The sequence below is a fragment of the Passer montanus genome, unplaced genomic scaffold (genome assembly GCF_014805655.1).
Source record: "Passer montanus isolate IOZ18808 unplaced genomic scaffold, ASM1480565v1 scaffold31, whole genome shotgun sequence".
Lineage (NCBI taxonomy): Eukaryota > Metazoa > Chordata > Aves > Passeriformes > Passeridae > Passer > Passer montanus.
Window position 1 is genome coordinate 8,507,029 of NW_024367819.1, and position 26,039 is coordinate 8,533,067.

At 40.5% G+C, this 26,039-nt stretch overlaps 1 protein-coding gene across 1 annotated transcript in view; it reads left to right on the plus strand.

Moving 5' to 3' along the window:
• Positions 1 to 504: 504 nt before the first annotated feature.
• The window catches only part of LOC120504922 (death associated protein), a 51,704-nt gene continuing 26,169 nt past the window's right edge, over positions 505 to 26,039 (plus strand). The window contains exons 1-2 of the mRNA XM_039714874.1: positions 505 to 662; positions 7,043 to 7,139. Of these exons, the coding sequence (XP_039570808.1) occupies positions 608 to 662; positions 7,043 to 7,139 (152 nt within the window). The 5' untranslated portion in view covers positions 505 to 607. The remainder of the gene's footprint in view (positions 663 to 7,042; positions 7,140 to 26,039) is intronic.

The following is a 26,039-nucleotide window of genomic DNA, read 5'->3' on the forward strand; positions in this document are numbered from 1 at the left end:
CCTTGCTGCTAATATAATTAATTCAGATATTACATGCGGTGCCTTTCCACATAACTCTGAAAAGGTAACTCAAGTGTTTGGAAATGTTCTTAAAACTGTGTGAATCAGGTCTGTAATTTCAAACAGCACGGCAATGAGGTCTGAAGCAAACAGGGTCTCCAGCACAATTCCTAACCACGGCCCATACCACTATCGCGAAGTAAAACTACCTCAGCCAAAAACTGCCCAGCTCTTTACGCCGCTCACACACACGCGGCTGGGCAGAACACAACAAACGCAAGGCGCACACCGCCAATTAGTCACTAATTACGAGTATTATCTGAAGTGCAGACGATTCAAAACCTCGCTGTTAACTGCCCGCGCCGCTCTCCCTCCCCAGACAAAACCACCAGGGCGGATCAGGCCGCAGGAGCCGCCTGCGCTGCCCTCACGGCCCGGCAGACGCCGCCTGCCGCGGGCGCCGCGTCCCCGCCCGGCCGGGGCAGGGCCCGGCGGCACCGCCCCCCCGGCGGCCACGTTGACAGGGCGGGCGTGGGCCGTGCTCGCCGGGCCCGGGTGGCGGGGTGCGGGTACGCGGTGCGGGAGCGGGGCCGCTGCCACAGTAAAAATGTCTTCGCCTCCCAAAGAGAAAGCAGAGACGCGGGCCGGACACCCTCCTGCTGGTACGGCCGCCGGTTCCCGTCTCTCCGCTCTTTCTCTTGCCACGCCGGGGGACGGGACGGGGGGGCCGGGGCGGCCGCGGGCCGGCGGGGCGGGCGCCGGTTCCCCGCCAGGTCCCCTCCTGTGCGCGCCGGGGCTGAGGAGGGCCCGGGCGGCCTCGGGCGGGTCCCGCCGCTGCCGGGGATGCGAGCCCCGGGGTGTGAGCCCCGGTAGGTTCGAGCCCCCGAGGATGCGAGCCCCGGCGGATCTCCTCGCTCTCCACTGCCCGGGCGCGATGCGGCGCTCCGGCCGCGGGAGCTGCGCTGGGATCCCCGCCTGAGCCGCGGGCGCCCGCGGCGCTCTCTGCCCTCCGGCAGCGTCTCCCGGTGGCGGGGCGACGCTCCCTGCCCTGCCTCTCCCCGAGGAGAGCTCCGGCTGGGGCCAAGCCCTCATCGGGTGTGTGCAGCTTGGCATCTCCAGGCTCCCACCCGGCAGGCAGACTGCGTTGTCTTCTCCGGCATCCCGCCCTCGCAAGGCGGCGGAGGCCTCCGGAACCCCGCCTGGGGCTGGTGGTGGTGGCGGCAAGGGGCGCAGAGCGGTCTCGGCCCCACGCAGCCTGCGGGGCTGTTCCTGTAGAGTGTGAACAGACACTGCAAACCAGGAGCGTTCTGTGCATCCACTTGGCCTGTGGGCATCACGGTGTGAGTGCCAGAGCATCCTGCGCGCTCCTGGCTGCGATTCTGGAGCCTGGCAGGGTAGGAAACAGGTAAAGCTGTTGAGAAGTGCCCAGCAAAGGAGCTCCATCGCCTTCCGTCCTGCTGCTGTGTGCGAGTGGATGGTCAGGGTGGGGGCTGTGTGTCACCTCCAGTGGGACGGACACTCATCTGCCAGGGTCCATAGGCGGTAACTCCTCTCTATACACAGGTGGGGCTCAATTCCTCGCAGTATCAAAGTTGTGCCCCTTCACGTACTGCTAGTTTTGCTTCTTACAGTTTTCTTAAAAAGGGGAACTTATGGTCCCTGCGTCAGCAGCTTTACATATGTTGTCTAGTGTTTCCCTGTGGAGTAGTTGGCGAGCTTTTTTTTAAGTGTTTCAGTAAAAAATCCCAAGGTCGCTAGTTTTATATTCAGATCAGTTGATGGGATTTAAAGCTGAATTTGTAAATAGCTGTTGAACCATAATTGAATTCTGTGCTTTTTATAATGAGGACCTGAAATTCCTCTAAGAAAAGTGAGAAATAATGGCTTTGTGTGGCAGATACACTAAAGCAGTGCAGGTAAGTCAGTCTCTTGGCTGAGCAGTCATTCCAGTCCTTCAGCCTCCCTTGTCATGGCATTTGCTTCTTGCTGAGCTGCTTCAGGGAACAAACCAAAGCATTTTCCAGTGCTGACAGCTTTTGTTGCCCTAGCTCCTCTAGCTGGCTTGTCTTGAGGTACATGTCAGCTTCAGAGTGGAGGGATCATTAAGATCTTACATTGGTTTAGCTCTGTCTTCCGCCTGCACCATTGATGAAACAAATGTGCTTTGTAACTGTATTTTCTGATGTTGTTCCATGTTTGAGGGTTTTGCTTCAAAACCTGTCTTTTGAAACTGGTGAAAATTTTTAAAGACCTGAAGAGAGCCTCTCTAAGCCATACGATAAACTAGCAATGTACAGTGTAAAATCTCAACTGGAGTACAGTACAGGTTTCCTTTGCTATCAGAATATTTCAGTTTGAGTTTTTTACTTTTTAAAACATGGGCCCACATATGAGTTGAAGAACACCTTCACCTATGTGCCATTTAAGGCATACCTATTTTGGTTTTTCTTTCTATTTTTTGTGAACATGCACACACAGTTTATCTTTGGAAGGAGGGTAATCACTCAGCCTGTCTTTGAGACAAAAAAACCCCCAATGCTTTACCATATCTTCAAGTCCCTTTGGGAAGAAGACTTTTCTAAACTGTTTGGCCCTTTGGGCTTTTACCACCTGGAAAACCCACAAGAAGTGTTATGACTAGCAAGAGTATATATTTAGTCTAGTGGTTGAAGATAGGTTTTAATTCTAAATCTCAAGCTTGTTTAGATCCCTGAATATTAGAATAAAGCAATAGATCAGTCTGCAAACATGTTTTAATAAAAATGAAAGTAAGAAATTCTTTTTAAAAATTAATACAGGTGGAATTTTATTCATAAATAACAAGGCAAATTTCTATCCAAGAAAAAGTGTAACTAGGGAATCTCTTTTGATAAATGGCCTAAAAGCCCAGGTTTTTAGGGGCATCCCTAAAAAATTTTTTTTCTGCATCCAGTTCCATAAAGAGCACTGCCTGTAATTACAGATGTGTCTTACCCTACTGAGTACGTTGGACATGTAAGTTTAGAAGGATTTGGGTCATGAAATTCAAAGCAAAATTGACAAATCTGTTGTTTTTCAAGTGCACCGTTGGCCCTTGCTTACTGATTGCACTGTATTCATCTCTGCATTGATCTTTCACATAGGGGGAAAGGAAAAGGCACTTGAAAAGACAAAGGGTAATGAAATGGAAAGAAACCTCAAGACCTCAGTGCAGGAAGCGACTTTGACCTCCCCTCTGAAATTTAAGAGGGCCCTGACTTAATCTTTATTAAATATCCGCTTGTCTGTGAGATCAAGTGTGCCCATAATACATTGCTGAGTAGGTTTGTACAGTTCCTCTGAAGAGATCTGTGTAATTATCCTTTAGCTGTTCATCTGATATATACTGTGGAAGGTGATTGTGTTAATAGTGTATTTATGAAGTTTTATGATTTGTGAAAATAGTTACATGCTTTTTTGTATATTAAAAAAAATAGCTCTGAGTTGAGATTTCTGTGAAATGAAGGCATATAATAACTTCTTTTCTTACTTTGTTGAACATTAACATATACTCCCTTAATCTTGTAAAGCAGTGTATTTTGTGTTTCCCTTTTCATACATCTTATCATTGTAATGGAATCTGTTATTACACACTACATAAGAAATAAATGTTTATGGTAACATTGAATGCATGCTCAAGGAAAAGGAAAGCTGCTAAGACCCTTGGTGTACTCTGGATTTGTTGAAGTTCCTGTCTGGTTGCAGTGACCAGTGGGTGGTTTGTGCTGAGCTGGAAGGTTTCCCTGGGAAGGACTGCCTCAGGTCTGCCCCCTGAGCGAGCTGGGGCCAGCCCTGTCCCTGACCTGTTGTGCTTCTCTAGGCACTTGGTACTCGCTCCAACTCAGTGGGGATTATTTCAGAATCCAGTCTCAGAAACAGAGAGGAGTCCAGCAGTGGGGGTAGGGAGGAAAAAGTAGAATGCTTCCTCACTCCAAATCAGCTTGAGTGGTAATTGATTAACACAGTTATTTAATACATTTCCAGGAGTAGTCATACCCTGATGAGGAACACAGGCTGGCATTCACAGGTCTGACAAGGTAGTCCTGTCTGCCTCTCAAGAAGGGGAAAACATGACATATGATAATTAAAATCCAAAACTTGTATTTAGTAGTGAAGCAGATAGACTTGCTCTTCTGAGTGTGCTGGCAAATGATCCCTTCTTTATTTCATGCTTTAGGAAAGGCTTAGGGCCACTTGGCTGTCACCACTCCAGGGATCCATTTCCTGTCCTCTCCTGCCTTAGCACCTGAGCTCTGCATTTGCTCTTCAGCACAGGAGCTGTTTTCTTCCTAATCCCAACATGGTCGTTGACACAATCCACTTCTGGACACTGCTGCCTGACAATGTTCTGGAAGGTGGTTTATCAGTTGTTTAAATCCTTTGTTTGCAGGATAAGGAAATCTGAGCTCTTTTAAGTATGATTTATAAGTGAAAAAATCACCATGGTAAGCATCAGTCAAATTATGTAGTAAATGCCAGCTAAGTAGGAAATAGATGATTCCTCATAACTCCTGAGAAAAATCTCACAAGTGTTGAGTTTTTCATTCGCTTCGTGGATGTAATCAGTTCTTCTTTTGTCACACCTGAGGTAATGTAGCTTGGCTGATACCTTTTGAAAAGGAAGGTGAATTATGCTGTAAGAGTATTTATCATCTTAAGCTAAATCTTCTGAAGCTGGATTGGGTATAAACATGCTGTGTCATGGGTGGCAGATATGTACAGAATGCTATCTAATTATTTCACTTCTGGTCTCACAAATACACATGATTATTGCAGCTGTTTGCTGGTTCCTTCTGCACAGTAACCTTGGATTGCTAAATATAATTCAATAATGCACCAAAGTACTTTAAGCTGTATATACTATGCCTGACAATATTAGTTCAAAAAATCACATTTAAAATTCTAAGTTGCTGCATGAGTCACTATTATGTCATTTAGTTGTCTGGTTATTTGCTTTTTAATCCCTGCTTTCTAATTCTGCATACAGGCAAATCTGAATGTGTTAGCTGTGTATTTTTTCCAGTGGCAGATAAAGAGAAACAGAGTGGCTTGTGGCCTGATGATGCACAGTGTGAGGGGAGAGACATTTTAGATCTAAATTAGCACTAAATCTTCAGGTATCATTTTCTCTAGTTTTCTGTTAGATGTTGAAGGACGTGGAAGTGTATGTATAGTTCAGAATTGTTGTTTTTAACCCTGGCAAATGTTGCTGTGGAGACAGCATCTTCCATGAAAAGTCATTTGAAACAAATAAGTAAAAGGTCCTGACTGTGCAGTGATGTTAAATTTAGAAATTAATTAAAATAAATTAATAATTTATAAATAAATGTAAATAAAGCTTAGCAGTACTTTGATTAACTGAGATGTTAAAAGAAGGCTGCACTTGACAAAACTCAGTGTTTGCTTTTGCAAACAAACTTAAATTTCTAAGGAGCTTGAATCAAGAAAAATTAATTGGAATTTTAATTTTTGCTTCACTTCAGGCAACAAAGAAATGTAATTTTCTACAAAGAAATGTAGTCTTTCTTTCCTTGTCCCATGTGAAACATTTCTCCAATTAAAGTTTTCTGCTGGACAGGGAACACAAAATGGTTAGTGATTTGGGATTGGGGTTTTTAGTGCATGATAAGAGGACACAATTTTGATAGGTTTTAAAAGATATTTCTTTGAGTTTGTCTATAGTTAATGACCTTTATTGAATTAGAAGTTTATAATTCAAATATCACTCAGAACTTAAAATCTGTTTTTAAAAGACAGGGCCGAAGAGCTTTCACTTTCTCCTGGAGCACGTAATTTTCTCTTTCCTGCTTTCCTTCACCCAGGCTGTAAAATTTATGCACAGCAGTGGCCTTTCCATTGCTGTCCTGGTTAAGAATTGGGAATTAGACCTGCATCTAGGTTTCTGGGGTAGCACTGAAGAGCTGTGAGAGGCCCTGCTCCCTCTGTGGCAGGACAGAGGAGGGCTGTCAGAAGCGCAGCCGCCCTGTCCCTGCCAGCTTCAGCTTCTCCGAGTGCTGCTCTGGCATCCTGCTCGCTCCAGCTGTGACACCTCTGCGAGCCTCACCACAGACACTGTGGCAAGGCACTGTGAAACACGAACCAGCGTGTCTCTAAGTGGTTTTATTGACTTCTGGCCACTGTAGTGGTTTTTTGATGTGGTTGCTGATGGTAGTGTAACCTATCCAATTAAGCTAACGAGATGCATCGTCTTATCCTGTGCTGTCCTGTAAGCATGTTGAATTGTTGAAGAAAAAGAAAAGTACACTATTGAACCAGAAAGCAGATCAAGAGCAACCTGTCTGTTGCTCTGCTTAGTAGTTGCAGTGCCAAGCCTGGCTTGGTTCCTGTTTTAGATTGCACTTTGGAGTGGATAAGTGATGCACATAAGTGGATTTGCTTTCACTTCTTGTTTTGTGTTTCAAAGGGCTGCTTTCATGTCTGCATCATTTCTAAAACTTAAATGATGCAAGGATTGAAAATGTTGTAGAAGCTCATATGTTTTGCAAACCAAAAAACTCTGTTCTAAAAGCAAGTTAACAGTTTTCCTAAATTTTAATTTTTATTACACTATTTGTGAAGTACTTCTTTGTGTAAATACACTTATTATAGACATAGTTTTTAACATGAAATGACAAATCAGTTTTGTTGGTTTTAGCCTTTCATGTAGTGTTTTGCAAGTAATTGCCTCAGTTTCTTGTGACTGCTGCAAGTTAGTATGGGGTGGAGGGGGAATTAAAACAGAATTGAGTTTTCTAAAATGTCATTGGAAGCAGGTGGTAAAATGAGCTGCAGCTTCTCAGGATAAGCACCTTCTCATGTGAAGGAGAATGGCAGATGTGGTCCTGAAGTATCTGTTCTTTAGGCTTGCCATTTTTTAACACTTTGTGCCTCTTTTTCACACTGTGGTTACTATTAAATTACTATGCAAAGTATCAGGAGGAAGCAGGGTGGGTCTTCACTTACATTCTTCACTTGACGCTGATTTGACTGAGGTTTGTTGTTATCTATTTAATTTCCATTCCAGTGAAAGCTGGCGGGATGCGGATTGTGCAGAAACACCCACACAATTCAGATGCCAAAGAAGAAAAAGATAAGGATGACCAAGACTGGGAAACCAGCAGGTGAGCACTTTGATTTGGTGCATGTGCTACAGTGAATTTCCATGACCTTGAACCTTATCACCAGTTTATTTTCCTTGTGACTAGCAGACTAGAGGTGCAGTTGTTTTCGTATCATAAAGCAGTAGCAAGTTAGACACTCCTTCAAGAGAATTGGGGAATTTGGGAATTTTCGTATTGCTGAGCCTTCTTTAGATGATCCTGCCATGTACGAGAATGCTGAAGAAAAAAGTACAATAGAAGTAAAACCTCAGCTTGCCTAAAATGTTTCAGTTCAGACTGGGCAGAAGCATAGAGGCTAGGCATATTTGGACACAGGTGTTAGGCTGGCAGTCCATATATGCGCTGGTCTTTCTGTGTGCTGGGTGTTTCCTTTCACCCTTTGGCCCCTAATCCTGTGTCTGTGTGGTCTTTGATAATATGGTACTTTTTAAAAGACAAGGAAAAATATATGGTACTGCTTTTCTTTCTAGATGGGAATCTTTCAGTTTTGGTGGTGGAGGATAGTAAGACTTCAGTTATTTAGCACTTTTAACTAGATTTGTTGGATTACTGCTGTTTAGAAATGAAAGCAGGGAGGTTTGATGGACTGTCGCTGTTTCACTGTTCTTAAAAAAGCCACCTGGTTTTGTGCTGCTTTCCTCAGCTAGCTGTTTTTCTTTCCAGCCAAGACTATATTTACCTGAAATGTTTATCTACTAACTTAGGGCATGGGTTTGTCCTTGCTATTTGCTCAAGTTAAAAAAATAAACTTGAGAACCATTCCTGTGTTTTTGTAAGTAGACTAATTTAGATAATATTTATTTTACATGTAAAATAATGGTAATAAATAAGCATTGTGAAAATGTCTAGAAATAAACCCAAATGTGTTTATTTACTTGAATAAGAAACACCCTTCTGAGAAGGTAAAAGTAATTTTAATTAATAAATTCAAGTACCAGGCAGGAGAATTAAAATTTGTGTCCTTTCTTCATCAACCAAGTTGGTCATCTTGTAATTCTGCACTGTGATACATCAGTTGAAAGTGTCTGTATTGCAGTCAAGTTTTGTCTGAAGTAAGAAATTTTATCTTGGGTTCAATTTAAACTTTGTGTGGGGATGCATCCTTTTATTTAAGGTATTTGACCTTGACTGGACAGCCAGTGTCTACCAAGCTGCTCTATTACTCCCTACTCAGCAGGGTAAGGAGGGAGAAACTAAGATGAAAAACCACGTGTCAAGATAAGGGCAGTTTAATAAAGCAAAAGCAAAGGCCATGCATGGGAGCAAAGGAAAATAAAATATGTATCCGCTATGTCCCATCAGGGGATGATGTCCATCATTTCCTGGGAAGTAGGGCTTCAGTATGTGTTAGTGATTGCTCTGGAACACAAACATCATAGTATTGAATTCTCCCTGCCTCCTCTTCCTTTCTCCTGGTTTTTATTGCTGGGCAGATGGTATGGAATATTCCCTTGGTCACTTGGGGTCAGCTGTCCTGGCTGTGTCCCCTCCCAAGATCTGGTCTACCCACTGCCTGCAGGTGAGAGGATAATGTTGGAGGAGCAGCTTAGGTTCTGTGGAAGTGTTGCTGAGCAGTAGTGAAAACCGGTATGTTTTATGTTACATGGTGTTTCTAGCTACCAGTGCAAAGCACAGCCCTGTGGGGGCTGCTGTGGGGAGAATTTACCACCTCAGCCAGACCCAGCACAGTGTTATATGCCTGCTTATCTTTCCCTGGCACGCCAGCCTCATGGCAAGGAGCCTCATCAGGATCCAAATGACAAGACTTCTTGTGCCTGTTCGCATATCTAAGCCTCTCTTACAACACAGCACTTGATTCATTCCCTTCTTCAAACAAGATTATGTTTTCCCTGTTTCACTCAAACAGTGCAGGGAAAAGTTAAAATTTAGCCTTGATTTTTGTGGCTGTGTCTGCTGTAGCAGGTGCTGTGACACAGTCGAAGCACATCTGTAGGGGCAGGCAGCGGGTGCTGAGGACTTCATGTTCACATTGTGTGTGTTTTAGAGATTAATTAGTTTGGTCATCTGGACTGAAGGGCCAGTCCTAGCTGGCATGTGTTAGGTGCCTCCTTGAAATGTTTAGCATCACCTCAGGGAGTCTAGGTGAGGTGTCCTGAGGCCAGTCCCCAGTGTGAAACAAAGCCTAGGCAGCTAGGCCGGAATTATTGGGAGAGAGGTGAACTCTTGATCTGTAGATGCTAACAAAAATAAACTGTATTTTAATACTGTGAGCAAAGGTTATGCTTTTAAGACAGAGGAGAAGGTTTAAAGACTTCTAGAGCTATCTTATTAACTAGCTGTGGAACTTCAAAATCCATTCCTTCATCCACCTGACCTGTTGATTATCAAAATAAGCACTTTGAGTGTGCCCTTTGCTTTGGTTTTCATGTAGAGGATACATTATTGGTTTGTATCAGGCACTTGTACATACAGTTATTCTCAGTCTGTGTATCAGACTCAGCATTGAGCTGAACTATTTTATTTCTTTGATCTACTCCTCTTGAGAAAGAAAGCAGCAGGAGGACATAAGCATAGTTAGGTGGGAATTAATATGAATTATGATACAAGTTTGTTTACAAGTCAAGAGAAGTTGTTTTCCTGGTAGAACTGAGAGCCTTTTGTGTATGTAAGGGAAAGGGTTTCATATGTCTGTTGCAGACTCCTTTGGGAATACTTGCACAGCTCTGGTGGCAGTACAAGCTATGTGAGCAAGAAGGTATTTAGCCATAGACAGAATAAGCTAGTCAAAGTTGAATTAGGTTTGCAGCTCATCGTCTGCTTTTGTGCTGGAAGGTGCAGTCCCCCAGAGTTTGTGTCTGCTCCAGATGATTCATGGTGCTGTTTGAAAACCCTTGGATTTCTGATGTGTGTGAGGTGTGGTTTATCAGGAAATGCATTTGTCAGGAGGGGTGAAGTACATTGCTGCTTACTCCAGCACCAATATACACATACTTTTGGGGCTTAGTTAGCTGGTGGTTTATGTCTCTTTGTTAGGCAGATGTAGAAACATCTGTGTTTTTAACTTTGTACTAGTCGTGGTTTTAGCCTACCATTTTAAGGTGGTATTGTTGATATGATGCAATCTCTACTCCCATTGCATCGGAAGTCATAAGAAGCAAACAGCCCTTCAGGAAATCTCTGTCAGCTGATATGGGCAGCTGACAATGGGGTGAGAAAATAAGAAAATAGAGAAGAGTAATTTGTTTGTGAAGAGGGAGTTTATTTGGATGAGTTTATTATTTTAATCTCATTGTAAACTTACCTGAAAACAGATTAGTGGAACTGGCAGTAAATGGAAGCAGAAAAATTCAGTCTTTCCCAGAGTTCTCTGGGAACTCTGAGAGCACATGGCCTCCCATAATGGCACAGATCTGAGCAGTTGCTGAGCAAGAAAGCTTTCGGCTTCACTTCATAGAACTATTTGTGGCTTTGGAGACAGCTGGCCTTGTTTTTGCAGCTTGCAGGAAAAGACTTGGATCAGTGTTTCTAGTCTTAATGTAAACGAAGCTGACATAGGTAAACACCCCTGACACAGCTAACTGTGCTGTGATAAAGGTGACTTTAACATTCACCAGGTAGGTCTTTGATGTTTCTTTTTCTCAGTTGTTTAGCAACTTGAAGTCAGTTACTGTAACTTACTCTTCAAAGTATTTTACTCAATTCTGTTTCCTAAAATAAAATTGTTATGGCAACATCCCATTTCATGAAATTGTAGGGTGATTTGTCAGGGTGGTGATTTGCAATGCCTTAAAACAATATGTGATAAGAATGTTTTGCACAAATTTAAACTTCTCCTTCAGAGCAGGTCTCAGCCTTGAGTTGTAGCAAAAATAATTTTATGTGTCTAATATAAATATAGTTTTACATAAAAAAAGGAATGTCTGGATATGATGATATGGTAGAGAAGGCTCAGTGAAAGAAAGTTGCACAGTTTGGTTTAGGTGAACTAAAGATATGTGTGGTATCAAAGCCAGTGGCACCCCCATGGTCAGGGTGTGCGTGTTAAACTGTGCTGTGTGGTAGGATCCTCAGCCCACTTTCTTTTCAAGATGAGTGATTTTGATCAACCTGTTTAGAGCTAGGATGCTGGCTGGCTGAACTTCTGTACTGATGAATTACTGATTTTTCTCAGGGTTTTGTAATTTCTTAACACTTGTGTTGGTTTGGTTTTTTGGATACGGTTGCAGTTTTTATTGATTGACAGTCATACTGATGGCTGCTGGAAGCTTTTTTTGTGATGCTAGAGGAGGGTGAAACATATAAATAGAAGTATGGTTATGAATCAAAACCATAATTTTTCAGGACTGTATGTTGTCATAGAAATTATTTGGAATAAATAGGCTACTCACAGTCCTAGGCTTTATTAAAAGCCCATTAATGCCTGTTTGACTGAGATTTGCAGTATCATGTGCATTCCTGTGCCAGCAGCTGACTCTAGGCATAATAAATACTCTTGAAAGACAGATAATTTGAATTGAGAGCTTCATGTTCAGTTTTGCACAAGAGATTCATTAATTGTCACTCTGGGATCTCAAGAAAAAGAAACTGTAATTATCTATCAGGATCTGGATTTTAAAATATATTTAAAGTATCTGGCTTGTTTTTAACAAACAGGTAAACTGCAAAGGCTTTTATGTTTTAAAGACTCTTGTCTTCTCTTTTGTTATATTTCTGAAACAAAGTGGGTAATTACCATGATTTAATTACTTAAGTGCAGTAGTGTAGTTTAGATATGTGTAAATTGTATGTGGTTTGTATCTTAAGCCTACTTGGAGATTGTGAACCCAACATTATTGACTTTTACAGTGTGGATGTTCGCCTTTCATCCATTGGATGAAAGGAAAAAAACCAAGAGAGTAATTTAGAATGTTGACTGAAAAGCAAAATTATGGTAATGAAGCATATGGGTGTTTGTATGCCAAAGAGTACTCTCAATATTTAGTTACATGGTGAGAGAGGAGTTGTCAAAGGCCCCTGTTATCCTTCAGTGTTACTTGTTAAGTCTGAATATGCAAGTTGATCTAAAACTGTTTTTTTCTTTCAGAAGTGCAGTGAAAATCTCAAAAACTTGGCTGTGGGTATATGCTTTCATTCAAGAGTAAATTTGTTTTTCCTTTCTCTCACTTTGCTCTGCTGCAACTGACAGGAAATAAGTCACAGGCATTATTTCCATTTTTTATTTGCCCCTGAGGATTCTCTTGTCATTAAAATATTCTTAGTTTTTACCTTGTCATGACCCATGTTGACCAAACTTCTGACAGAATTTTAAATATATAAATTGGTTATATATTTAAGCCGTTAGAGAAGGTTTGTACGTCTGTTTACATCCTGAATATGGAAGTGTTTGGAACCATTTCCATTCTTTGTATTTTATTGTTTTGGTTGTTTTAGCTAGGGTAGAAAGTGTCAAAGCTCTGACCCTTTAGCTTGGGAAGAACTGCTCTTCAGGACAGCTAAGACCTGGGAAATTATGTGTTGTGTTCAGTTCACTTGCATGCACATTCTTTAGGAGGTAGTTTCCATCATGTATGAAGATGTTCCAGTCCTGGTGGTTCTGATGTGGTTTGTTGTAGAGTCAACAAGTGTTTGACAGAGGAAAATCTTGAGAGTTCTATGTGTAAACAAACAAACAAACAAAAAAAACCCCAAAACCTTGCAGCTTGTTAAGCATGAAACCAAACCGATATAAATGTGAGCAGGTAGCAATGAACTTCCATAAATACTTGGAGTGAATAACCCATTAGTGTTCCTCCCATGAAGTTCACTGACATAAAGCTGAAAAAGACCTTGGTACCTGTGTTCATGTATCTGTAAAACCAAAGTACTGGAAATGTAAGCAGACATTGACACAGTGTGATGAATATTTAAGGTTAAAGGAAAGAGACAGGTCAGGACAGACAGACTGCTACACCTTATGCATAAGTTTCTGGAGAGGAAATGTGCAGCTTTGGTGGGTAGAGAACTGACTAAGTCCCCTTTTGCTTCAAAAGTCCCTTGGGCTACTGTGTGGATGGAGGCAGCCCTGAAGGAGTGAACTGGTACTCTGTAAAAGCATCTGTCATCCTCTTCTTGGACAGAAGTCAAATTTCTTCCACCATATTTCCAACCTCCTCTTTTTTTCCCCTCTTTGTGGCCTGATTGTGCTACCTCCATGAACTGATATGGTTGCACAAAAGAGGTTATGTTCATAGATTTCATTGTCATTTTACATTTGACCACGTAAAAAATGAAGTTTGATTAAATGTATTGGTATAATGGATATGACTCCGAGGTTTTTATTCCTGTCTTTGGCCTTTGAACTCTTGTTACTCAGATATGGAGCTTTAGAAGCAGCTGGCTTTAAAAATGAAATTTCTGGTGAAAATGCAATGGAGAAGCAACCTGGCTGTGAATATTATGCTTGTGGTTTCTGGGAAAGATGCAAATTGAAGCAAATATTGGGTGTTACCCCATGGTCATCTTAGAGCTATGTGTGACTAACTTTTTCTTTACTTGGCTAAATATTCCAAAGGTTAAAAGAAGGTTCTGCTGGAAAAAGGCTGTCAACGAACTGCAACTATAATTTTGTAATATTAATAAGCATAATAATCATTATTAAGCAACATAGTGCAGTTAGGGAAATATCTTCCTACCTTCTCCTAAATATCTTTATTTCCAAAAAAGATGATGTGCTTAGTGCTTGGGGTTTTTTTTAATCCATTCCCCCTTCTTATCTTTATTATTTTGGACTTCAATTTACTTCACAGTTAAGGGAATAGGTTCTTAATAGTGTTACACTATTCTCCTTTCCATAAGTGGCACTGCCTTCAATGCATTTTTCTACTTTGTTATTCATCTTTGTGTCCCAATCTTTTGCCTAGGGTTTTTATGATGAGCAGATGCTCAAGTCAGCTAAAGTTTATACATACATAATTTGATTAGTTATAAAACCTGAAAACAATATTAGCTGTGTTCATGTGATTTTTCCGGACAATACCTTCTGCAGATGACCAGTTACTTTGAGAAGTAGCAAAGTAATTGCTATGACCTCTGTTGAACTCTATCAAATGCCTATGCAGTAATAGACTTAAGTGTATGTACAGAGAATAGAATGTGTAATACTGGTTTTTAAATGCAGACCTGCTGTAAAGCAAGAAGATAGGCTGTGAATATCTCCATTTAAGAACTGAAAATATCTGTGAATGTAGGGAATGGAGAAAAAGCTAGGCAAGATTATGAATGAAGCGTTCTCATACAGGAAGATGAGAGTCTTCCGAAAGACTATTTGATGCTTCCAGTATTTCTTGATGATTGAAGCAGTAAGTTGATAAATCCATCACTGTAAGTGCCAGTTATGACATTATATGGATAGTTCTTTTCACATTCCTGAAGTACTGTGTGCATGTGTGAAAAAACTAAAAAAGATCTGATATTTCTCCCCCTCAAAGTGAATAGAAGATAACGCCATCCAGCTCGGCGAGAGCCAGGTTCTGTCCTGAAAAAACATATGCTGTCTTATGAAATTAGCTGGAAAGCTGAGTTGAATTGTCAGCCAAGCTGGTGTAAGAAAAAAGATTTTAAAAGAATGAAAGTCTTTAATTTGTATTCTGTGTGAAGAGGAAGGTAAGAACAGCTTAGTCATATATGAGAGGAAAATGGATGGGAAGCAGTGTCTTTACCGTGGCACAGCTTAGTTAGCACAGCATTCCATGTTCTTGAACTAATAGCTTGTTTTTGTGGTATTTTTCCTAGTTCTTTTCTTTTGATATCTTTCTGAAGTATTGGAATGCATGGGATGAAGATGACTAGGCCAGTCTATAAGCACAGGCATTATAAAACACAAAAATTGTCAAACACACAAGTACAGGCAAATCCATTTCACTATGCTAAGTGAGCCCAAATCTCTATTATTTAAGTGTTCAACAACACTGAGAGTATTTCTAAAGCCAAAGGTATGAATTTCTCCTAGAAGAAGCTTGCAGAGGACCAGATGCTACTCATTTATTTAGCATCAAAACCCTATGTTTGAAGTGAAGTCACCAAGAGCTGAAAATGAGTAGGAGGTGCGTGCGATTGACGCTGTGTGCCAAGGAGGGGGATCTTTTTCCAGTAGCACCTTTCTCCTTTAAGTTTCTTCTGCCTCAGCTGCATCAGGCACCAAACTTTGAAGTAGCTAAATATTAAAATAAACTTTGAATTATCATTTCTTAACTGTCACTGTGCCAAACAGGAGGGAATTTATTTCACTCCCAGCTGCTCCCAGAACACTGGTACTAGAAGCAAGAGATACATGGGAGATAGAGAAGAACAACACTGAAAGCATTTGTTACATTGTCATCATTAGAGCTTTATTTAGTCTGTGTGGCATTTCACAGTCCTGTTCACTGCCGTACATTGCTTGTTGGGGGAGTGTTCACTGCAATAGGCCTGCTGCCTTCTGATATTACTGTAACATTTTAATGACCTCATCTTGGTCACAGACATCATGTTAAATAGATGGCAGTTAGTAAAAATACTTTAGCAACATTCACACAAATCTTAGTTCTGGTAAATTTCGGTTTCTCTGGGACTTATTCCTTAGAATATATGTAGTGCCTGGAGCTAGTATTGTATTCAAAGGACAGCTGGCTTTGTTGCTGCTGGGTACAACCAAAGTGGTTAGTTATTTTCCCTAATAATCTTGAAATTTAATTTCTTTCTTCTACGCCCCCCCCCCCTCCCCCCCCCAGCTTGTTAGAGCTGCAATTAATTACTAGACTAGCTCTCAGTTATGTCTGGCTTCATCTAGCACCTCACACGGCAGTACTGAATCAAGCAGTGTTTGACATCCAGGTACTTTTGAGTGTTTGCCCATTGCTTTCCAAACCCTACTCTAAAGCCTTTTTTACTTTAAATAAATAAATCAGAGCTCTGGGTGTTACAGTGGAAGAACTAGGCTGGATTTTTTGCTAGAACACTTCAAGTCGAAATGTCTCTTATGAAGAGTATTTGGAACTACCAAAAATGTGCAAAATAATTCAGTAAGCAAAATCTCATTACTCACTGTGTGCATCCTTGCACATCTTGAATGTTGCTAATAAGCTTGACTGCATTCCAGTGCTGTTGGTCACTTTCCTGAGACTGCAACCTCATATGAGTGTTTAGAACATGTAAACTGTGTTTACTGATTAGTGGTTATCAGGATGATCAAGAGTACTTTGCATTATGCTACTTACAAAATTTGCTATTGCTAGATTTTTATTTTTGTTTAAATCTTTTATTTTTCCGTACAGCTTATTACCATATGTGTTCATGTGCAACATGTTATTGTTGCTAATAAGCAATTTTTTTGTGTGTGTAATGTATTAATGTTTTGACTTTGTGGAGTGCTAAGGAATTAATCAACCAGTTAAGGGACAGCCCCATTTGGCTTGTTTGTTAAAATGTTGCTTTTGTATGGGAGGTGATGGAATGAAATTTTAGTAAATTAAACTGAGTATTTTTCACTTCTGTGATTTTTTTTTTATTTCTGTATCATGCTACCCACTGATTCTAGAGGAAGAGAGTATTTAGCCATGTGTATGCTGTTTTATATCAACAGTGACACTAATAGCATTACCACAAATTCTTCCACATAAGGCTATTTAGAAGGCTTTAGACTAAATGAAGTTTAGCATTCTTATTTTTTGCTTTGAAGACTGCTGTAGAATTAATTTCCTGTTTTCAGAGATTACATGATTCTGTTTCTGCTGGTGTGTTTGAAAGATTTTCTTCTTCTTCCAGTTTACAATAGGGAAAAAAAGGCCAGAACAAAAAACATCTTCTGAAGAGTGGAGCTTTGTGTTCTGCTGTTTTCTCCAAGCATAGGCTTTCGGGCTGATAACACTGGTTGGCTTGGTTCCTTCCCTTATTGGGATGGTTTGAATTACCTCTATATGGCTTTGAAGTTCAATATTACATTTTTCCTTCATGTCTTATAAACAATCACTGTTAGAGAAAATTTGAATTCCTGCTGATAATGTATTATTTATTCCTTCTGCTGTTCTTCAGAAGATCTCTCTTCATGACACCTTGTTTCCTAGTTCAAATTCTTATTTGTGTTGTGTCCGACCCTTGAAATTATTTCTTTATTAGTTAGTGATCACCATTTATTCTCATCCTGTTGCATTTTCCTAAATCACCTTTTTTTTAACTCCTGAGAAGAGTGTTAATGTTGAGAGACCTGTATACCTTTCTTCCTCCTATGCAGAGCTAACAGATTAGCTGGTCCTGATTAGATGATCAGGACTTGGCTCTTCTATAAAAATTTTCTGTGTCAGACTGAGAAATAAATAAATCTGCTGTTTAGGAGCTGTGTAGTTCTAACAGGAATAGGTAGGTAATAGTCATATGTTTAAGGCCATTTATGTGTCATTTCTGTATTTCACTATTGCCGTTTCTCTCTGCTTTATCCCATGCTAACTCAGTTTAACGAGATGTCTTATTGGCACTTTTGGAAATCTCTGCATACCAAATAAGCTAGAAGATTTTTGCGTGGTTTTTTTCCTTTGATAATTCCCCTCAGGTTTTAATACCTTTTACTGGGAAGAGAAAATTGCCAAATTAATGCACATTGTTGTCCTCTGCTGTGGGAGGAGAAAAGGGAAGATAACTGCTCACAGTTAATGCACCAGATTTTGTCTTTCTTTCTACCTTTTAAAAAATTTTTGTAGGTTTATTACATAATGGCTTAAGACACTAGATGTTTCATATGTCTCCCTGCCTGTTCCCATGTCTTCTAAAACAATAAATAAGTAGCAATGCAGTGGAGGAAAGTTGGAGTTATAACCTTGTTATAATCTCTGTCTTTCTCTTCTATGGATGTCTCTGCAGGGCCAGCCCAAAACTCTGCCTGTGCAGCACTCCCCAGCAGATGGTCCTTTGGGGCAGTGTACAAGAAGAATTTGTGTACAATGAGCCTGATAAATTCCTTCAGCATCTAGCAATCCAAATAATTCCTTAGGAACTTGCTAATCAAATTACTGCATTCAACCTAGTTCCTATTTCTCTATCCCTCTTTTGACCATTGGACTTTTCTCACCTTGATGATCCCCTTTCTGACAAGGCAGCATTACAGTCCAAGTAGTGTGTGCTGCAAAAAGTTTTTCTGTTTGCATGCCTGGTAACTTTTTCCTGTGTCCCTCAAGTATTACATACTAAGAAATACTGAATAATTTACATTCTCCTCTCTATTGTATATTTTTCTTGAGTTCTCTTTTATCTTTTTGTTTGGTTTTTTGGGGTCATAACTACAATTGCAGTGTGGAGGGTAAAAGCCTCCCCCAGACATATGCGCTGACGTAGTTCTATTTTTCTGCTTCATTTCCTTCTCTTAATTGTTCTTGTGTTCCAGTTGTCTTTTTAACTGCCTTTTAGGTATTAAGCTGCTGATTTGAAAAATCTTTTCCCAGTGATTGCAACATTTGTTATTAATACCTGTGGTAGAGGCCATCAACATGTAGGTTCAGTTAGGATTGTTTCTCTCGATGTGTGTTTTCTGCATTTATCATGGTGCCATCTTTCTTCTTTCTCTTTATTGTTCTGTCATTCCTCTGAGATCTCTTGTAACTGTTTACATTCAGGCTTTTTTTGTCTTGAATAATTCACTAACATTAGCATATATTGTCATCTATTTAGACCTGTTTTCAAGTTTCTTGCAGGATCCCACTGTTAACCTCCATCATTATGATATTTGATTTATTCCTCTGCTCTATTTTCAGTTTGTGATTCTCGAGAGTGTCTTCTGCCATATCCCATGATAACCCAGTTTATCTACTAAGGAGGCTTGTTTGCATTTTTTGGAATTGTGTGCATACCAAATAGACAGACTTTTTTTTCCACTTGATCATTGTTTCAGATTTTCATACCAATCCTATTAAATATTTAGCCAACAAATATAACCTCTATTTTGGGGTATTTTACAGTAACTTTACCTTAAATACTCATTCTCTTGCTAGAAAATCCTCAGCTAAGATTTTCTAATACTACTACACTTGTTAGATAGCATGCAAAAATATGCAAACAAAGATATTAAGTAATAGATTCATCTGCTGAATCTAAAATAGCATTCATATTGCTGAAAAAAAATGAAATCTTTATTCGTTTGTTTTTAGTATTTCCTTTTCTAAGCTATCTCTATGTACATACTTGAGAGAAACCTTGGCAAATAAATAGCTTCTGTGACATAAGTGGCATTCATTTGTTTTTATTTGAACTTAATTATGTTACTAGAAAATGTGGTGAAAAATATTATCATCAGACGGGACAACGTGTCTATGCAAAGAACCTAGCAGCAAAATTTCCATCAGACATTGCCTTGGGTTTCCACAGCCTTTTTAGTGATGTTTGCTAACACTGGAGTTGCTGAATCCTCACAGTTGATGTTTAGTCTGCCATAATTTCAGCAAGTGTTTACAGCTATGAGATTCCATAGTGTGCTGCACCTTTCGGTAGAGAAGGCAGTGCTGAGCCAAGCTTCTGGGCAAACAGTCATGCCTTAGGATTTGAATGAATAAACAGAAGCTGTGTTTATAGTAATGGTGGACATATTACTTGATCTATGCAACAGTAGCAGGGTTGATTGTTGTCAGTGACCTTGGAAGTAAACAGTGAATCTTCAAGTGTGCTGATGGTAAATAGCTGTTTTGCTTAGTTAAATGCCACACCAATGGTGAGGAACTCCAGAAGTGCATCAGTAAAGCCTGAAAAAAAAAGTTTTGGATTAGAAAATTAATGGAATGCAGTTGGTACTCTAGGACAATTGGTATTGGTTGGTCACAGAGGTAACCCGGGTACTGCTCCATTAGACTGCAAAACGTTTCCGCTGGATTTTTACGGACTTGAAAAATGAGAAACACCTTCTAAGAAGGCATTTTAAAACCAATTCTCAGTTATTCTAATAACTTGCTGTTTTTCTTAGCCCTGCTGGAAGTAGGATAAATAGGATAGAGTCTCAGGCAGTGACAGGCCTGCCTCCACAGCCTTACTTGAGGATTGGGTCTCTGTATCCTGTGTTGTGTGCACTGTCTGTAGGCTCTATAGCAAATTCATGGGACTACTCAAAAGCAGTTATTCTTTGGATTCTCTTTTATTGCTATCTGGATTCACCACTGCTGCACATATTATTAATACCTTTAATCTCACAAGATTCCATAGGCGAAAAGGGCTAGAAAAAAAATGTAAATCTTAATTTCTCAGACATAACACTGGTACTGTTTACAGTACCTCAGAAAATGTCTCCTGGCTAGATTCTGAGAATTAGTTTGGGGGAGGGTGAATTCAAGGCATACATATGTTTGTTTGGTCTGGGGTTTTTTTTAAGATTTCATTGCTAAGAAGTGCTTCCAGAAGTTCAGTTTTGGCATAGCAGTGTATGAATTAGCACCTTGATTTTCCTAGGCTTTCCTTAGATTTCTATCTGTTATCTTTAATATGTGCCATAAATTCAATATGAGTAATTCTTCTCTGGTCTTCAGACTACAGTCATGGATGTAAATATGCACTGAGCTTTTCTAGCAGATACAAGAAAAGAATGAAAAGCGAAGAGAGGAAATGAGCCTCAATTTATACATTTTTCAGTTTGATTGTTTTTCTTTTATAAGATGAAGGAAGGTAAGAGTTGCAGTGTTAGTTGGTGATTCATATCTGCCAAAATAAGCTTGACTAAAAGAGGAGGGGAAAAAACCCCACCTAAAAGTCATGTTTTAGCTTTCGCAATATGGGAAAGGAAGGAAATGTAAGTGTTCTCAGAAAAAAACATAAACTTGGCATAGATTTTTGTGGAGAAATGTGTGTGTTTTTCCAGATGAAAATTGAGAAAACAACCTGGTAAATATAGATGAAAAATTTAAGTACCACGTGTTAGTCTAACTAGCATGGTCTCTGCAAAGTCAATCTTTGGATGAATATCAAGATATGGATGGTTTTGATGTAAAAGTTTAATTTGATTCTGTGTATACATCTTTTACTTTTGCTTCCCTAAAATAAATCACTGGAAGATATGAATTATTGCTTTATGGAAAGAAGCCTGGAAAATCTTTATACAGAGCTAAGTTGCTTTAATTCAGTGTGTGGTATTTGATGTTCATGACTTTTCATATTCAATAATAAAATTCTCTTCACCCACCTGCCCCTGCAGCCCTGGTGCTTTTCATTTAGGATGCAAGTCTGTGGTCCATCTGCTGCTAGGCATCTTGAAATATTTCATTTGGAGGAGATGTTCTTTTAGATATAATGTCCTGGAAGAGTTCACATTTGGTGGGAGTGGTATTGGCAACATAAATATTGACTTCTGTGGTAGCACTCATCAGCTGGTAATTACAGGCAAGCCAGAGATGATCAGAACTGACGTCTGTCACGTGCCCACGCGGTAGCTGGGACCAGAGACACTTCTTCAGCAGCGTTCAAAAGTAAATCTCTTTAAACTGGAGCAACAGCAGCATTTCCTGAGGCAAGAGGAGTCTTCTGAAAGCATGAAGCCTCTTCTATTCCTGTATACAGCAGCCTTCAACCAACCATTTTCTCTTAATTTTTCAGTGGCCTTTGTAATCCAAACCTTTTTGCAGAGTTTGATGCCATTCCAGAATTTCTCTCTGCTGGTAGGGCATTTAACTGAAGGGCTGTCAGCTGGGATGGTGAGTGGCATTGGTGCCTGGGCTGTGGGTGCTACTGTGTTTAGGAATGAGGTCACAAGCACCCACTGTAAGCCCAGCTTGAAGCTGGAAGGTCGGTGTGAGCTCAAGAAGGACTTGTCCTTCCTGTTCAGTTCCATTCTTGGACCACCCTGGTTTGGAGCTCTTTCCTATAAGGTTTGTGATAAGCAAGAACCTGCATTATTTTGGTTTTGCTAATCTCCCCCAGTCTTAACCTAGGAGTTATGGATAGGGAGGGTTTTTTATGATCAAATACCACAACAACATGAGAAACAGAAGATGAAAATCCCTTCAGTTGCACTGTTGTCCCTGCTTTGCCTTGCAGATTGAAACACTTTCAGGCTGCTGGCAGTCTTGTTACTGTCTGAAATATTCATGTGGCACCTTTGCATTTTGACTAGATTCCTGTCTCTGGCATGGTGGTAGGGAGAGACAGAAGGGTGGAGGTGGGGCCAGCATGCTGTCAGTGAGGTCATACAGTAAAACAGTTAAACATCTCTGCAGTGGGAGCTCTGCTGCTGTTGGAAGCCCTGGCCATGCAAAAAACAACCAGTTTTGTGCTGGTTAACAAATAAAACTACTGAAGTCTAGGCTGCAGCCAGAGTGAAAAATAACCTACTTCCCCTACTTCCACCAGCTAGGAGGAGTAATCCGTTGCCTGAAGTTATCTACAGAGCATTTGAGCTCTGTGCTTACTTTTCTGCTCAGCCAGGAACAAGCTTGTAGTAGTTTTGGGTTTGCAGACTATACTGCTGACCCCCTAACTCCAATTTGAAATACCTTCATGAGGAGAAAAGAAATTTGTGAGGAGACAAAGTTGACTACTTCTTCTCTCACGTTTCTGTAGAGGTGAATGATTTGCTTTATATGAGCCCAATGTGAGTTAGAAACTACAAACTGTAAATTTATGATCTTGTCATAGTAAAAAAATGAAGCAGCATAAGTGTTCATTTCTGTAAGCAATCTCTGAGAAAAAAAAAATGGTTGTGAAAACTGTTGGATTGTGTTCCCACCTGTCTGTGATCATCCAGAAGAAATTGCATGCAACTGGGTATTTGCCCTACAGGCCACTTGAGCTGTTATCTGTGGGTATCTGTTTCCTGCTCCAGATAATATATGGAAAAATTCTTCAGGGCCTGAGGCACATTTTAAAGACTGCAAGCTGGATTGTACTCAGGCCAGCTGAGATGATACAAGATATTATTGAGCCACGCAAGGCAGTCAGGTTGGTGTTACACTCCTAGGATAAGCAAAGGTGTGGAGGCACCAGCTTTAAAGTCTTCTGGTTTTTTACCTGCCTTTAAACATAGGATCTTTGACCCCTGGTGCAGGTGGTGCTGTGTGCTCTGTCGGCACCCACTGGGAAGCAGTATCCAGTGCACAGTTCCTTAAAATATTTATAAAGTAATCTTCTGCATCTGTGCCACTGCTCTGTTGAGATCTCTGCTGGTTCTTATTGAAGTTCATTTATCAGTTGTGAAGTTTTGGTTTTAAATCCAAGTCCTTCATATTTTTCTTCTTCATTACCTGGCATGCAATAAACACAGCTGCTGAACTTGAGTTTCCTCAGCAAAACATGCTCAAGAGTATTGTGAATAGGTTAAGAAAATCTGACATACTCCAAGTCTCTTAAAAAAGGAATCAGCTTTGCCAGATAATTTGGCACTTCCTGCCTGAGTGAGCAGGAGGACTGAGTCGAGGCTGATTGGCAGGCTTGACAGGCTGGAGAGGGGAGCCAGTGTGAACATGGTGAAGTGCAGCATGGTCAAGTGCAAAGTCCTGCACCTAGGTTGGGACAATTGCCATCACACAGGCTGTGTGATCAATGGATTGAGAGCAGCTTTGCAGAGAAAAACTTGTGGGGATTCTGGTGCATGAGAGGCTGAACATGTGCATGTGCAGCCCAGAAGGCAAGTTGTACCTTGGTCTGCACCCACCTGGAGTACTGTGTCCAGCTCTGAGGACTCCCAAGATTAAAAGGATGTGGACCCGTTGGAGTTGGTCTAGGGGAAGGCCATAAAAATGGTGAGAGGGTTGGAGCACCTCTTCTATGAGGAAAGGCTGAGAGAGTTGTGGTTTTTAAGCCTGGAGAAGAACAGGCTCCCAGGTTACCTCTTTGTGGCTTTTCATCTTCTAAAGGGATCTTACAAGAGAGATGGGGACAGACTTTTTAATAGGACCAGTTACCACAAGGGGCAGTGGTTTAAGCTGAAAGAAGGTAGATTTAGATTAGATATTAAGAAAAAATTATTTACTGTGAGGGTCATGAGGCGCTGGAACAGGTTGCCCAGAGAAGTAGTGGATGCTCCATTGTTGGAAGTACTCAAAATCAGGTTGGATGGGAACTTGAGGAGACTGCTCAAGGCAACCTTAAAGATGTCCCTGCCCAATGTCCCTGCCCACGGCAGAGAAAGTCTGACTAGATCATGTTTAAACAACTCTTACAACCCAAACCATTTGGTGGTTCTGTGTCTACAGGTAGTGCCTATGTTGTTTTATATTTTGAGAGGAGGGAATTTCAGACCCTTGACTAGCTTATGGCTGTATTTTTAAAAGTCCAAGCGAAAAAAGAATGTTTAGCTGAAGCACATTTGATGTAGAAATTTGGTGTTATTGCAAACAAGAGCTGTGGAAGGTTTGAAAACAAAGACTTAGAGTAGCAATGTTTATGGTCTCATTTATGTGTAAACCATTTTTGTTAAAAAATACCAGCTTCCATATGATACGGTAGAAAGAAGTTTCCTTATAAGCAGATTCTGGTACAGTTTGCTTGCTGTTGTATGTCTGACACCTCTTCCTGAGGCAAGATGAGGCTGTGAAGGAGAGGGAACACTGACTGATACTGAATTAAAAATACCAAGTCTTCAAGGCTGATTTTCCTGGCATTTCTTTGAGTATTTCTTTTCATTTGATATGGGAAGACAGCTGTCCTTCAGTGTCCTTTGTTTTCTGGTAGCTAAACATCAAATGTTCCCATTGCGTGACTTTGGCTATTGTTCCTCAGTCTTGGAGGCTCTTTGTAGACCTCAGCTGCAAAAGCATAAAGCCATGGGTAGATGAAGGATCTGTCTGAGGAAAAGCAATGAAGTGTAGAGGGTAGTTTGCTTATTGAATGTCAGTTCCTCAGAGGGGTTGCCATCCTTGTTTAACAGGAGAAGTTGTCTTGTTTCCTGTTCATTATTAGCAGGGTCAGTAGTGTATGATGGTGACACCTAAGTCTGGATTTCATGTCTGCTTCTTTAGGGAGCAGAGAAAGCCCTTGTTTTGTTTACCACTTAAGGGTAACTAAGAGGTTTGCTGTATTCGCTGTAAGAATTTGTGGGATGACAGGAAGAGGAATCCTACCTAGCAGGAGGAGTATCAAGAAAGCTGTGTGCTTGATGGAGGCAGTATTTTGAAAGAGAAGAGGTATGTGTTTTAGCTAAATTAGTGTGTGTTCTGTCACCAAGGGATTGCCTGTCAGGTCTAATTTGAAATGAAACTAATTGTTAGTCTGACAGCTTGATGTGCTGGGAAACGTGATAAATACATTGGTACCAAAAATCGTTTTCAGCTCTATTATCTAACTGTTGTTTGACTTAATGAGAAAGGAAGAGCTGAAACATGCATGTTCTTAGGAGCAGCTGCCTATAAGTTTTGCTTATGTAGAAATAATGCAAGATTTTGTTCTCTTTTCATCAAATGTTTTTAAAAACTGTTGTACTCTTGTTTTATAATCTTTGCTAATTAACATAGGCATAAAAATATTGCTAGCTCTGGTAATGTTAGTATGTTTATCCTGTTTTTCTTCCCTACTCAAGCATATCCAGGATAGAGAGCAATCCGAATTCCCTAAACTACTGAGATGTAGAACTAAAGAATTAATTTGCATTTTTGGTCATAAGAGATTTCATTAGAATCACTTGAACTTTAAAGAACTAATTGCAAGTTTATTTTACAGCTGGTATTAAAAGGACAGCAAGGTCACTTTCTCTGATCAAAGTGAAGACTGAAAATAACTGCCTGGCAAATCACATAGATAAACTTAGAACCAATTGTATGAATCATCAAAGTTTTATTGTTACGGCTTCAGACTGGTGTAATTAGGCATTACCTTTTGGGCAGACCCAGAATGTAGTCTCTCTCTCAAAAATTAAAAGCAGCTTGCTGTGAGACTGGCTTTGAAATAGAAAATGCAGTGGTTTGTCAGGAAGGTAGGACTTCAGGCATGAATCTGGGCTAAGTACTGTCGTTGTAGGCAGCTGTCTTTACT